The sequence below is a fragment of the Vespa velutina genome, chromosome 24, assembly GCF_912470025.1.
Source record: "Vespa velutina chromosome 24, iVesVel2.1, whole genome shotgun sequence".
NCBI classification, from domain to species: Eukaryota; Metazoa; Arthropoda; class Insecta; order Hymenoptera; family Vespidae; genus Vespa; species Vespa velutina.
The window spans coordinates 2,035,017-2,050,485 of record NC_062211.1 but is presented as its reverse complement, the minus strand read 5'-3'; the positions used below and the strand labels follow the sequence as shown (position 1 = coordinate 2,050,485).

Genomic DNA, 15,469 nt, shown 5'->3' with positions numbered 1-15,469 from the left:
AATTATTTTTATGAATTGTATTCCTTAGATCCACCAGTTCGGACACTAGTGAATCTTCACCATACCGTAAGAGATCATCTAAACATTCAAAATCAAAAAGACGACATCGTTCACACTCCAGAAGCAGAGGTAGAGATAGAAATTCGAAAAACTACAAAGGTGGCAGAAGCAATTCGGGTGATAGAGAAAAACGTCGCTATCGTTCTCGTACACGTAGATCGCATTCTTCTGATCGTAGCAAAAGGAAAATGAGATCTACTTCTAGAGACAAATCTAGAAGTCGTTCTAGCAGTTCGCAGTCTACCATTAAACCTATACTTGAGAAATCTAATAATCCCATAACTAAAGGTATAATTTTGTTTTCGTTGAGAGAACAGGATTTACGATCTCATATCAGTATTGAATAATGAAATCATATAAAAAAATCCTGCTAAGATCAAACATATTTTATATACATTTATCTTCTCTACAAATCTCTCTTTAGATGACTTTTTAATTGAACCACGTATCAAGGAAAGTGTACTAGAAGAAATAAATTCTGAAGGATTTACTCCTAAACAATTTACTTCGTCTTCTCATACGAAAGAAAGTAAATTTAAAAACATTGTCATTGATATTAGTGCTGATACTATTCAAATTCCTACGGTAGCCGATATAAGCACTGTACCAGAAAGTATATTCCATCCTTCGGTAAGAAAACATTTTCTGTTTTTTTTTTTTTTTTCCATATTCTATTGAAATAAATAATATAACAACAAATTATTTTATTATAACATTACTTTCAGATTATGCTCGATCAAGATGCTCGTTTTGATAAATGGGTTAAGAAACTTTATACGCTTAGGCAAAAAGCAATAGTTGATATGACACACGGTAATTCTACTTGACGTTTAGTTGATTTAGATATATGATACTTTACATTTTGTAAATAAACGAATATGTCATTCATTATATTAAAATATTCCTATTAACTACATTGTTTGTATTTTGTACTATGGATTTTTGTTTTGTGTTAAAATTCTTTCTTCCAATTATAAATTTCTCTTCTCTTCAAATGTAATTTATAATTCTTGCCATATAATGGACAATGTAATATAAATTACATTTAACTTTATATGTATATGTTTTATTTTTTTATGGTCTTACAATATATCTTGCATACAATTTTACAAATTTTATTATATATATATATATTTATAATTGAAACAGAATATATCTATTAATACTAAATAATAATAATAATAATAATAATAATAATAATAATAATAATAATTATAATAATACATAACATAACAGTATAAAATAGAAGAAACTTTGTGTGTAAAATATAAAAATCAATTTCTAGAGAAACTTTCAAAAATTAAATATATTAGTAAATACGTATTTTCTAATTATGAAAAATTTGAAACAATTATAATTACCACGTAAGTAGCCTTTTATAAAAGAAAAGAAAAAAAGAAAGATAAAAAAATAAAAAGTATAGTGCAAATATATAATCTCATATTTCCAGTTAATTCTACAAATGATTACTATGTAATATACACTATCTTACTACGCATGCAGTAAGATACACAATATACGTTCTCATGAAGTAAATTTCTAAATACTAAATTCCCTCTCTATCTCTCTCACTTTCTCTCTCTTTTTGTCTTTCTATTATTTTCAGCAGAAGAATGATAAATTATTATTTAGAGCTAACATTAGAGCTCATATTAAAGTCATTTTCTTGCTTTTAAAAATGATCATCATTCATTTCTAAATATTCTGTACTATGTATAGAAACAATATTTTTCCTTAATTTTATATATATATATAACTTTATATATATATATATATATACATATATATATACATATATATATATATATAGCCAAACAGTTTTAGATATTTAACTTAAATATTAAAGGTACACACGTGTTCCTACTATATATACCAGAATATTAAATGCATGGAATGCAATACATTCATTTTTCTACACATTTTTATTTGTCTTATTTCTTTCTTTTTTTTTTTTTTTCTTTTTCTTCTTAAATATAAGTTTTCTGCTAATAATTTGAAATATATAATGAACTTCGGAGATTAAAATTGATCTAACAAAGATTTAGTATTGTTTAAAAATAGTCCTACTAAAATTATAAATGATTAGAAATATATTGCGTTATATATATATATATATATATATATATATATATCATGGATATACATTGAATATCTTAATTGAAACAGAATAGAGAGTAAATATCTTTTATATTTGATACAAAAGTTATTTAAATGACTTTCTCAATTTCGACTCACAGTTATTTTATTTACCTTGCAAATTTAGCAATTCCAATTGAGAAAAAGTTATTCCTTCTATTCAACCTTAAAATCTGATATGTATCTATTTAAAGTAAGAGCAAGCTTTGTTTGTTAACATATGAAAAGATATTATATAACCATTGCATATATAATTTCTTTAAGACGAAGAAAATATATAAGATAATGTAATATATATATATATATGTATGTATATATATATATTTTTTTTTTATTTGATATTACGGAAAAGAGGTATAAGGTAATTACTATCCGTTTAAAACAATTTCCCCATGTGATGATAATAATAATGTTTTAATTTAAATATAATAGACACATCCTTTTTACAAGATTTAATTAAAAACATAATCACATTGTTTAACAAATGTGATAAATATTTATCAGCAACAAACTCCAATTGAAATCAACTATATCTGTTCGATATCCTATATAAGCTTATAAAAAGAATGTAGCCTATTAATTTTTTTTCGAATTCTATTGCACATCTAAGATTAACCAGTAACTGCATGACGTTTAATTATCCACATTAGATATCAATGCGAATATAAATGATGACTGTTATCCGGGATTAAGAAGATAAATGTTGTGGAAAGACATAATGGTGTTGAAAAGTAGACTTACATCTGAAAAATATTAAATTGACAATTTAATCTTGAAATTAAAATGTTAGAATTAATGAAAAACAAATTATAACAACGCATTATATAAATAATAAAAGTTATATTGATGAAAGAAATCGGTATAGTCACCTATGTTTTCCGGGTATTACATAACCTTTTTTTTTTTATTTTTTTATTTTTTTTTATTTTTTTACACCAATCTACTGAGTCTTAATTGCCTAAAAAATGTAAATTCCTTCTGTGTTTACTTATGGAATTCACTCAGATTCAAAATATCAACTTCTACAATATCTTTGCCAGCGAATTGTGCAAAAATACCGCTTGATGCTTCCCTTTTAACAACTAAAATTTATTTATATTTATTTATTAATCATATAGATATATAAAACTATGATCAAATAAAGAATTAAGAGAGAGGATAAGATCAATATTGATTCTCACCAGTAGGATTCACTTTTTTTAACATATATGTTGGCAAATCTTGGCATTCACGTGCAATATATGTTCCCACAGTGGACATATCGGTAATAGGTGGAGTAACAACTTTCATAGTTTCACGTACAATATCTGTATCGACTTCATAATAACCTAATATATTCAGTATAATACATATTAAAAAATATATATATATATATTCTAATCTCACAATAATATATGCTATTATTATTATTATTATTATTATTATTATTATTATTATTATTATTATATGATAACATTTTATTACCATTAAACATTTTTCTAAGAAGATCGTACAAATTGTGCGGTGGTAAAACTCTTTGACGATTCAATGGCATAACAAAACAGCAACGACCATCGATATCTATAATTCCAGTTTTATTCTGAAAAATAATATTATATGATAGAAAAATATTATTATTATTATTATTATTATTATTATTATTATTATTATTATTCTTTTTTAAAGGGGGAAAAAAAGAAAAAATGTTCTTTCTAACTTACAATATTAAAATCGTGTATAAAACGTCCTTGACGACCACCACGAAAATCTGGCACATCAATCTTTTCATAATGTTCATTTTCAAGATCAATTTCAAATCGTTCTTTAAGAAAACTCTTAATATTATTGTCTACATTTCTTTCAAGATCCATTGCTTCTTGTTCGGTGGCTCTAGTTAAACTCTTGAATAAATTTGAGTCAGCTATGATTGCCTGATGCATAGTATCACCACCATATGGTGCTTTATCATATGGAATGCTATACCATCCAGTACGGAATCTATGTATTTGTGCTCTGGCATATTGTATATATATGTAAAGACCCCCTATTACACCAATTATTAATATCATCAATGCAATAAGGAACAAGGAGAACGTAGCGGTCACGTGGATTCTATGAATGTTTCTGCGTGCAACAAAATAATGTCTACCCACATCTGGTTTTTGGACTTGAGCCTCAGGATCAGTTTTTGAAGAATCCTATATGATATAAAGAAAATACAATTTTTTTTTCTTTTCTTTCATTTTTTTTTTCTTTTTTTTTTTTTTTTTTTTTTTTTTTTTGCATAATAAATAAAATATTATCTAACAAAATTTGTTATCATTTGTCTGCCATACAAATTTCATACATGTCAAACCACATTTTATATGTGTGAGTGTGTATGTGTGTGTGCAGTTATATATATATATATATATATATATATATATATATATAACTTCCTTTATGATAAAAATTATCACTGTAATGTTGATATATATCACAAGACATATACATACATATACACATACATACATACATACATATATACATATACCTATTGAATATAAAAATATATTTGATGGAAGTAATTATATAAAATTTTTTTAAGATAACTCCATAATAAACAAAAGATTAGGCCTATTATTAATAAAAATAAAATGAAGTAAAAAAGAAAAGAAAAAAAGAAAAAGAGGTTAATTATAATAAAATATAGACATACGAACGATACCGCTATCAAATGTCAAGATAAACGTGCTAACCGCAGTAGTTTCTTCTACAAACAATGGCTGCTCCATTTTCTCCGACGCCTTCTTCTCACTGATTGCTTTCGTGATGATAGTCATTTTGCTGTCCCTTTTATTCTCTCTTTGCCTTCGTAAATTATTACGATAAAATATTTGATCGAGTTTACGTCGTCATGTGCCAAACGAAACGATCAATGTCAGTGCAAAATATTGCACTAATTTTTCCTTAATATAACGATTATAACAGTCGTACACGTACAAGGAGAAGAGTCAAATGATGTCCTCGAACTAACACCAAACTGCGCACATGCAAACATCGAAATCCTCTTCTCGAGATTGATCGGTGACAACAGCGCCACTACTCGATTAATCGTAAATGCGCGCATGCGCCAAATAAATGGCGCGTTATTTAACATCAGTTAAAAGGATTGTCGATATTATTATATTTTTTTTTTTTTTTTAATTAAATCCTCATAAGATCAATCAAATTTATACTTTACGAAGCAATTGTACTTATATATACTTTACATCCAAAAAAATAATTTTATTTTATTTTCTTTCTATGGCAAATAAATTTGTTTAAAAATAATTCCGAAATTTCTGCATTTGCTTTATACAATATACTAGCGACCTCATTTTTTTAAGTACTAAATATATCAATTTGAGAGATTTATCGACGATACACAGTCGATACATTATCCGTCGATATATTTTTTAACTTTTTTAACTTGCTTTATTCTGCCATCTTGTGTAACTCAATAGAATTGATTGTTATAACTGTTTTTTATCTCCCTATTCAAAATTCTTGAGAATAGGTATAATCGATTTTGAAGTGATAAGGCAGTGGTCTTTTGTGCGTATCTTTCATTAATTGTACATTCCCTTTTATAAAGATATTCTTATATTAAAAAGAAAACATGGAATCTGCTTTTGTGCATCTTGAAGAAAGCGTAAGATTTATCATTAAATTAACATTTTTCTCGACAAAATCTTAAATTTATAACAATTCTTAATATAAATGATAAATAATATTAATTATTGTTCATAATCGTAGGTTCAAAAGGCTGATGGAAAATTAGATATGATTGCTTGGCAAATAGATGCCTTTGAGAAAGAATTTGAAGATCCAGATAGCGAGGTATTATATTTTGGTGCATAAAAGAACAATGTAAAACTTTGAAACATATTCACTTTCTATTGCAATTTATTATTAAAATTTTTTTACTTTTAACAGATATCAGTAGTTCGTTTGTTACGTTCTGTTCATCAAGTTACAAAAGATTATCAAAATCTTCGTCAAGAAATTTTAGAGGTTCAACAGTTACAAAAACAACTTTCTGATTCTCTCAAGGCTCAGCTATCTCAAGTACATGGTAATTTCAATTTACTTCGTAACAAAATTGTGGGACAGAAGACATCTCAATTAAAGTAAGATAAATAATTTTGAAATGATTATTGTTTTCTTATTATTTCTTATTATTTAGAAATAATTGGCAAATGATTTTATCACAATTATATTCTATGTTCTATATTTTCTTAAGTATATCTCTTAAGTATATTTATTTCAAATAAGTTTTCCATTTAAGAACTTAAATTTAGTTAAACAAACATTATAAATATTCTTATTAATTTTTATTTCCATCAAAGCTCATATTCTGTATTCTATAAATTTGAACAAGAATATGATTAATATCTTTTAGAATAAATGCTATTTGTTCAGAATTTTCAGCTTTATAATATATATAAAGTCTCATCAATGAGTAATAATCATTCCTTTAAAAAATTTATGTAACTAAAAAGAATAAAAGTGATATAAAATATTTTGATTTTAATTAAAAACAAATCTTACATTTCCTTATTTTTCAATTTTTCTTTCAATTATATTTTCTTTCCAATGATCTTATATTTATTGTAATCTAATTTTTCTATCCCTTAATTTTACATATCACTTTTATTCTTAACATTTCACATAAGATAATTAAACCATAAACGATTAGAATATATAAATTTATTAATATCAAGTCAAGTCTCTTATCTAATAACTATCTTCAAAGCACTACTTAAATCTCGATAATTGGTTTATGAATAAGATGGGATCAAGTGTTTTATTGACAAATAAATGATGTAATACGTGCCATAAATTTATGGCATTGGGGCCAATCTAATATGCTCGTGCATTCAAGTTTGGAAGGTCTTTAATAAAATATTAATAGTGATTCAATTATTTTAATGTATTAATATGTTTTAGAAACTATTAATAATATATCATAGTCAATATATTGTTACATTATTACATTCAATAATGATATAAAAAAGACAAAAAAAATTAACTTTCTATCTATACCACCAAGAACGCACACACATGTATGTTAATTTCTCTATTTCAACAATCTTTAAGAAGTGCACTGATTAAATATTCACTTTGATAACACCATTTAATACTATCTTTGTCTAGAGATATTATTAAACTATAAATTTTAACATATTTTTTTTCCATAATATTTTCATTTCCTAAAATATGTGCATTGAATGTCTTTAAAACAACAGGATAAGTACAACTTGCAAAAAAAAAAAAAAAAAAGAAAAGAAAAGAAAAAAGAAAAAAAAAGGAGAGTTTTGTACTAAATTGGGAAAGAAATATATTGCCTTACCAACATAGTTGCGCATTTACCCAAGTACGTGTACTATGTTATATAATGTGAAATCTGTATTATTATATATACTATATTTATTATATAAACTATATACGCATGTTATTTATTGATATAATCAATACAATAATAGTATTTTTTAGTACTCTATCATTAGATTATATATTATCCAAACGAAAATATTTTCAATGGTATATACTTATTCCATAAAATTAGTAATGCTATTGAGTAAAACATTATTTTATTTAAGATAATTATTATTATTATTATTATTATTATTATTATTATTATTATCATTATTACTATTATTATTATTAGTATTAGTATTAGTATTGCAAAAAATATTTTTTCGAATCAGAAACTGGATTTAATAACTTCCATCAAATAATATCATTTCTGATTACATTAACTAAGCGACAACAATGTCTTAATAAAGCTACTTTAAAACTCCTATAAGTCAATATTAATATCAATATTAATTAATTTGAAATAAGAAATAATCCAATCATCTCAAATCTTTAAGATTGTTTTACATCAGAATTAGTATTAAAAGTGCTTGTTGTTAGTTCAAGTAGAATAAAAATAATAAAATCAATTTTTCTATTAATATTATCAAATAAGAAATATATTGAAATTAATGATCGTAGTATAATTTAACAATTTTTCATTTGGATATATATATATATATCATAATTTAATAGATATTAATGTAATTTATACAGATAATTTAAAGTTACATGCATTTATAATTCAGTTTTAATTATACTTTGGAAATATATTTATTTATTATAAATATATTTATTCTGCGATTCATTGATCATTCATGAATATAATATTTATTTAATCATTTGATATGCAATAAAAAATAGATAAACAAATTAAATGAATGTTGATATGCATGTAATTTTATTTAACATATATGTATATATATATATATATATACATACATACTTTAATTTTTGTTAGTATATATATATATATACATACATACTTTAATTTTTGTTAGTATATATATATATATATATATGTGTGTGTGTGTGTGTATGTTAGAAATATTATAATATATAAATTAAGAGAAAAATGGTCTGGAACACATTTATAACGTGCCAAAACTTTGGTCAATTAGTAATCTAATTTTTTCTTTACGAAGAATAGGTGCGTTAATATTATCTATTCTTTCGCATAGATAGGCTATAGAACATATCATATTTAATACTTAATCTATATATTTAAACATTGTAAGTATATTAACATATTAGCATCTTAAAACAAACCTATCAATTTTTACTTTATTTAAGGACCGCGTCTTATTATCTAACTATAATATATTCAACATTATAATATTAATCAAATAATATTCTTCCTTTCATGACCAATAAAATGGTCCGCATGTAATCGAATATATAAATGTAATATAATAATGCTTCCTATGCATCATCTTTCAATAATTATTTATACTCAAACAGTTATTAATATTAATAGAATATTTCACTGCATGTTTCTTATTTATCTATATATAACATGTTATCTGTATAGTGAGATATTCATTAAAAAAGCTTATGCATATAGATTTATTCATTTTAGATAATTGAATAGTTTATGATATATTAAATAATGAAAGAAAATATTAGATATTTTTACTTTTTTGCTTTCTTTATTATATCGTTTCTATAAAATCAATACTACTTCTTAATTTTGTATAATTCAATAAAAATCACATTTATAATTGAATATACAAACATTAAGTTTCTCAATATATACTATTATTGTATGTATTATTGTTCACATATTAAGAAACCTCACACAAACACACATAAGAAACCTCAACGCAAACAAAAAATGTATCTTTTTAATTGTTTATTATATATATATATATTCATATTATAATAAATTGTTATCTCTGTAGGGAATTGATCTTTATATTTAATGCTCTAAAATTATCCTAAACATAAACGAATGAAATAAAATAAAAAAAGTATTCACATCATATATTATTAAAAATTTATGTAGATAAAGTAAAAGTTTCTTCCTCCCCCCCCACTCTCTCTCTCTCTCTCTCTTGTAGATAGATACAGCAAAAGACCGGTTAGAATGGCCATGAATAAAAGTATGACCTTTAAACGCGTTCGAGGTCGCAGACCTTCGTTTAGACTTTTACTATAAAGGAAACTTTAGTTTTCTATTAACATAATTAAAATTTTTAATTATATAAAATTCACTCTATCATTTTTAATTGTATAATAATTTTTTTTTTTTTTTTTTAATTAAATTATAGAAGAGAAAAAGAAAGAATGAAAATTAATACAGACCATGATTATTAAGTTAATCAAATTAATATTCGTTTACAAATTTCTATGTAAATATGATTCTTATTACTATCGCATATAAAGAGTAATCATCATCCGGTTGATTCACTGGGGTATGTCTGAAAATGGACAAGTAAAAATGGAGCTGCGATAAAACAGTATGATGCTTTTTTTTTTCTTCTTCTTTTTTCTTTTTTTAATCTCACTGAACGCAAACGTCTCTTCTCCGTTCGAGTGAAATTATAAAATTTAAGGCTTACATACGAATTAAGGCTATCATAAGAATATATTATAAATATTCATATAGTGTACATGCACACGAATATATTCTAACTGAGATCATAGTGGTTTCATGGTCATTTGAAAACGGAAGATATGAAAGTTAGATTTAAAATGCACGAATGCATGTAAAATCGATTGAAATAATCTAACGAATAATTTTGATCGTAAATAACCGTTTAAACTCTATTATTTATTTTTATTTATTTATTTATTTATTTATTTTTTGTTTCTTTTTTTTTTTTTTTTTTTTTTTTTTTTTTTATTCTTTTCTTTTCTTTCTTCCCTGTTTAAACAATTTTCTCGTTGAATTATCACGAGACGAAGCTTCAACGCAAATGGAGAAAGCACGGAAGTAGAGAATTAATAGAACGAGACTAGAATCTATTTATTTATCTAGTTATCATCATGATTTAAATCGATGAATCAAATAGAACGTTCATCCGTTAAAGATGCTAAACGAATGCCAATCAGAAAGCGTAAGCGTTTTGGTACATCAATACAAAGAAATTTCCTTTCGTTCCAACAATTTAACACCTTCAACAACAATCATCATTAACCGATACTTACTTTCCGCATAATTTACTTCAACATTATGGGGAAAGTATATTAATCGTTTGAAATATATTTTAACAGAATATATTCAGGAAATCTAAATCTATCTCTTTTCAATGCCATTTTAACGTTAACTATTGAATATCTTTTCAATATTATCTTCTTTTTCAAGACAATAGACAACGTAAACGTATTATGAAACTTTTTATTCCTTCACCTTGCATTCAAGATCGTATATATATATATATATATATAAAATCTTTTATAATAAAGTGATGTCACGTAATTTGAAATAATTTTAATCATTAATATTAATTAATAAATAAAGGACAATTGTTAATACTAAATGTATATATATATTTTTTTTTTAAATTAATTATATATTAATTATAATTTAAATTATATTTATATAATTAAATTAAATTATAAGTAATATTTATACTGATTATTATTGTATATGCAAGATATCTGAAAACAAATAATTGATATTATATTACAATAAAAGATAATTAATAATTAGATTAACTATATATATATATAAAACTAAATATTAATAATCATACCAATATTATTATATAATTGTTACTTTATACATGTCCAAAGATGATTGAGACTTACGCTGTAAGAATTAATTTAAAAGAAGAAAAAAGGAAAGAAAAAGAAAAGAAAAGAAAAGAAAGAAGTCAATAATAATTACAGACATAAGACAATGGAATAAATTTCTAAAAATAATTCCATTCGCATGAAACACTTTTTCTTTTCACGAAGAATAACTTTCGATGAAACTGTATCTATATTGCTTATTGCGATAAGACTTTCCATGAAGAAAAAAAAATAAAAAAAGAAAAACCACAATAACAACAACAACAACAATAACAAAAACAAAGGGGAAAAAAAAAGAAGATAAAGAAACAATAATAACAGCAAGAACAATTTCAAAATCAAACCCTTTGAGGAATCTATCAAACGAGAAAGAAGAATTCATTCCACTTTTTGGATTATTCAGAAAACTAAGAGAAAGGTATAAGAAATGGAGGAATAATAAAGAAGGAGGTAATCGAATCGCGAACGTCGAACTCAGTTTTTCGAATCGACATACAACCAAGACACGTATTTGCAAGCATTGATGTCTCTCCCTCTCTATCTCTATCTCTATCTCTATCTCTATCTCTATCTCTTTCTCTTTCTTTCTCTTTTCCTCCCTCTCTCTTTCTCCTTCTGTTCAACTCATGGAACGTAGTTGGAGCCAGAGTATGCCGTGAATACGAGCGTACGCCTCGTTCTAATGACCTACTCTTAATACAACCAATGTATACGTGTCCGTTGTAGCACGAAAGAGAGGTCCCAAGCTGCATAGTGCTCTTTGCGAGGGACAAAACTTAAGTTCAGTCATCGACCGACCGGTTTCCTGTTTCGAGTACCGTCGGGGGTCTCTTGTCACTGACTCTGATTCACCGTTCGCCGATGCGAGGAGAACAGTGTCGCGAGAAAGCAGGGTCCTCGATTCGATCATACAGACGGTACGTGTGCTCTCCTTTTATCTTTTATCTCCCTTAACAGTATCAAAATCATGATCTAAGATTTTCATTGTTCATGTGTATGCGTGTGTATATATATATATATGTGCATGTATGTGTGTATGTATGTTCTTTTCTTTTTTTTTCTTTTTCTTTTTCTTTTTTTTATTTTTTTTTATTTATTTTTTTTTTTTTTTTTTGGATGAAGAATAAACCACGTGTCTGATGTACCATTCATTGATCCAGTGAAAGAGATCTAAACGCGCGCACACACACATACACACACAGAGAGGCATAAATGCACAATATTAAATCAAATAGTATCACTGAAATATATTAATGATCATTGAAAATTTTTCTAGGATTATTTGGAATATTTAGTAGTTTTTGAAATGATTAAATAATATCTTCTTCGTTTTTTTATTTCTTTTTCTTTTTTTTTTTTTTTTTGTTTTTTGAAATGTTCGATATCCTAAAATGAAATGGATATTTATAAATAATACAATGAGCGAATAAAATTTTTGGAATATTTATAGGGATGATTTAATATTTCCTTTTGAATTTTGGACAACTTAGGATGATTAATCGATCTTCGAAAATAGAGAAATTCATAAAATTCTTGAAATAATTTATTGGAATGATAAATAATCTTTTAAAAATTTTTGAACATCCTATAATAGATAAAAATAATATTTATAAATAATGAATACATGTGAAATATATATACACATATATATACCTAAGATAACGTGCTATTTTATATATATATATATATATATATATATATATATATATATATATATATATATATATATATATATATATTGACCGTTCCATTTCGTTTGAAAAAAAATGTGAAACACCTAGACAAATATTATTATCATTGCATGGATAAAGAATTCCTAAAATCATAAGAAAAATTTCGATTGGACATAGTAATAAGAAAAAAGGAAACATAATAAATAAATCAGATATGAAGTAAATATATATAAAAAAAATAATAAAAATTTTTAATAGATAGTATATACTTTATAACAATGGTATTTCGCAATCCAGACACTTTTACTTTTGCTCGTTATTCAGATAAGCTGATATATATATATATATATATATATATATATATATGTATATACACACACACACACACAGGTATGATACATACGTATGTACACTGCCCATGAGATAACCGGTCTATAGAATTCTCACTTTATTTTTTCACAACTGGTTCGCTGCATAACATTGAAACATTATAATAAAAAAATTATATATATATATATATATATATATATATATATATATATATATATTTATTCTAATCGATCTTATTAATAAAAGTAAAACAAAAAAATTAGATCTTTTTCTTTCTCTTTTCTACTTTCCTCTCTTTTAGAGGCCACCTGTCGCTTAAAAGATGCGCTTCGTGATTTTTGCATCAATTTGTCTTTTGACATTAGTCGTAAGACGTGTATTATCTCATGGAAGACTGATAGAACCACCCTCAAGGGCATCTATGTGGAGATATGGTTTCGACACTCCCCATGATTACAATGATCACGAGTGCTATTGCGGTGGCTTCACTAGACAATGGCAACGAAATAAAGGAAAATGTGGAATTTGCGGAGATCCTTGGGACTCGTCTACCGTATGTCAATTATTTCTTAGATCTTCTATTAAATATTTTTTTTATCAGATAAATTGTTATACGTATGCCATTAACAAAAGTTTCTCTTCTTATAATCCAATCGAAAACACAATGAAATGATTTTCTTTTTTTTTTTTTTTTTTTTTTTTTTTTTTTTAATTTGGATCAAAAATATACGTATATTTTTTTTTATATCATTATCAGCCACGTTTGCACGAAACTGGTGGAAAGTATGGAAATGGGGTGATCGTTCGAAGATATCGAACTGGTTCCGTTATACCGGTACGCGTCGAGTTAACAGCAAATCATTTTGGCTATTTTGAATTTCGCACGTGTCCAATGATCTATCGTGACAAGGAAGTTACACAGGAATGTTTGGATAAATATCTACTACGTGGAGAAAATCTTACAGCAAGATATTATCCTGGTCCTGGTAATAAAGTCTTCGAAGGATATTATAAATTACCAGAAGGATTGACATGCAGACAATGCGTATTTCAATGGAGATACATAGCTGGAAATAATTGGGGTGATTGTGGAAATGGGACAGGTATTATTTTCAAATCTAAAATTAAAAAAAAAAAAAAACAAATGAAAAATAATAATGCATAAAACTACAATGATCCATAAATATACTTTCGATTATCGTTAAAATATATGATAATAATTTTTTGCATAAATATTATAAGGATTGATTTTGTAATATCATTGTAGAAAGTAGAATGACAATAAGCGCATAGTTTATCATATCGTGATGAAATTTCTTCGTCATATTACTGTTATTTCGGCAATGCTCATTAAATTCTTTTCACGTTAAATTGTTACATGATGAGAGATTGCAAGGAAGAACTGAGAAGGAGAATACACGATTAAAATAATGATATAGAGAAAATGTATTGTGCATTAGGTGCCATTGGATGCGGACCGCAAGAGGAATTTCGTGCATGTGCCGATATTGCTATCGGTGACAATGAAACTTTATCGTTACCAGATCTTCCAAAAGTGCCAACAACAAAAAGTACACCTATGGATACATCAACAGAGGAACCAACTTCGATACCAATATCAGCACCCTCATGGTTATTCAGTATTATCATCGCTGGTACGTGTCTTTTGGTGGTGCTGGCTGCTATGGCACTGCTTTACGCGTATTATTACCACGCTGGTAGAGCCAAAAAATGGCTTTTGCAAAGAAGACTTCTGACACCAGAGAATCCACCTGTGGCTCCGCCAAGACACAAGAAATGTCACATCTCTAATGCACAATTGCAAATGTAATAATACACAACAACGATTATTGATTTTGTACGTGTTATTATAAAAGAAATTTCTTTCATAAGATTTTTCTTAAGTATACCCATTGTAATTTTATCTCTTTTAATCGTGTCCCTTTATATAAATTTATATAATTTTTTTTTTTTTTTTTTTTTTTTTTTTTTTTTTTTTTTTTTTTTAATAATTTTTATAAACATCTGTTATGTATGATCGAACGATCATTGCGTGAATTGTTAAAAGAAAACAATTCACAATCTTCTTACGTATTTTCCATTGTGTATATACGCATTATCCATTTATACATTGACGATATTTATTAATTAATTCCATGATATACTTATTATTT

At 25.5% G+C, this 15,469-nt stretch overlaps 4 protein-coding genes across 5 annotated transcripts in view; 3 read left to right on the top strand and 1 right to left on the bottom strand.

Moving 5' to 3' along the window:
* Positions 1-974, top strand: part of LOC124957036 (luc7-like protein 3) — a 3,443-nt gene extending 2,469 nt beyond the window's left edge. For both annotated transcript variants that reach the window (XM_047513632.1, XM_047513631.1), the window contains 3 exons: positions 29-348; positions 485-690; positions 786-974. In XM_047513632.1, coding sequence (XP_047369588.1) covers positions 29-348; positions 485-690; positions 786-887 — 628 coding nt within the window. In that variant the 3' untranslated portion in view covers positions 888-974. The remainder of the gene's footprint in view (positions 1-28; positions 349-484; positions 691-785) is intronic.
* Positions 975-1,991: 1,017 nt separating this feature from the next.
* Positions 1,992-5,204, bottom strand: LOC124957012 (integral membrane protein 2A). The gene is made up of 6 exons (XM_047513584.1): positions 4,914-5,204; positions 3,897-4,373; positions 3,661-3,775; positions 3,378-3,524; positions 3,066-3,278; positions 1,992-2,939 (listed from the first exon to the last, which is right to left on the bottom strand). Exons 1-5 carry the CDS (start codon positions 4,995-4,997, stop codon positions 3,181-3,183), a joined length of 921 nt encoding a protein of 306 aa, XP_047369540.1. The 5' UTR covers positions 4,998-5,204; the 3' UTR covers positions 1,992-2,939; positions 3,066-3,180.
* Positions 5,205-5,655: 451 nt separating this feature from the next.
* LOC124957014 lies at positions 5,656-7,630 on the top strand. The gene is made up of 3 exons (XM_047513585.1): positions 5,656-5,848; positions 5,953-6,036; positions 6,133-7,630. The coding sequence occupies exons 1-3, from the start codon at positions 5,816-5,818 to the stop codon at positions 6,328-6,330; spliced, it is 315 nt and encodes a 104-aa protein (XP_047369541.1). The 5' UTR covers positions 5,656-5,815; the 3' UTR covers positions 6,331-7,630.
* Positions 7,631-11,917: 4,287 nt separating this feature from the next.
* Positions 11,918-15,209, top strand: LOC124956956. The gene is made up of 4 exons (XM_047513449.1): positions 11,918-12,209; positions 13,597-13,848; positions 14,053-14,398; positions 14,756-15,209. Exons 2-4 carry the CDS (start codon positions 13,618-13,620, stop codon positions 15,124-15,126), a joined length of 948 nt encoding a protein of 315 aa, XP_047369405.1. The 5' UTR covers positions 11,918-12,209; positions 13,597-13,617; the 3' UTR covers positions 15,127-15,209.
* The last annotated feature ends 260 nt before the right edge of the window (positions 15,210-15,469 follow it).

Coding starts and splice junctions, on each gene's coding strand:
- LOC124957014 (XM_047513585.1), top strand. CDS start 5,816: ATGGAATCTGCTTTTGTGCATCTTGAAGAAAGC. Junction 5,849..5,952: donor TTGTGCATCTTGAAGAAAGC/GTAAGATTTATC, acceptor TCATAATCGTAG/GTTCAAAAGGCTGATGGAAA. Junction 6,037..6,132: donor TTGAAGATCCAGATAGCGAG/GTATTATATTTT, acceptor TACTTTTAACAG/ATATCAGTAGTTCGTTTGTT.
- LOC124956956 (XM_047513449.1), top strand. CDS start 13,618: ATGCGCTTCGTGATTTTTGCATCAATTTGTCTTTTGACATTAGTCGTA. Junction 13,849..14,052: donor ATCCTTGGGACTCGTCTACC/GTATGTCAATTA, acceptor TATCATTATCAG/CCACGTTTGCACGAAACTGG. Junction 14,399..14,755: donor TGATTGTGGAAATGGGACAG/GTATTATTTTCA, acceptor ATTGTGCATTAG/GTGCCATTGGATGCGGACCG.
- LOC124957012 (XM_047513584.1), bottom strand. CDS start 4,997: ATGACTATCATCACGAAAGCAATCAGTGAGAAGAAGGCGTCGGAGAAA. Junction 3,776..3,896: donor TTATACACGATTTTAATATT/GTAAGTTAGAAA, acceptor ATTATTTTTCAG/AATAAAACTGGAATTATAGA. Junction 3,279..3,377: donor AAAAAAAGTGAATCCTACTG/GTGAGAATCAAT, acceptor AATAAATTTTAG/TTGTTAAAAGGGAAGCATCA.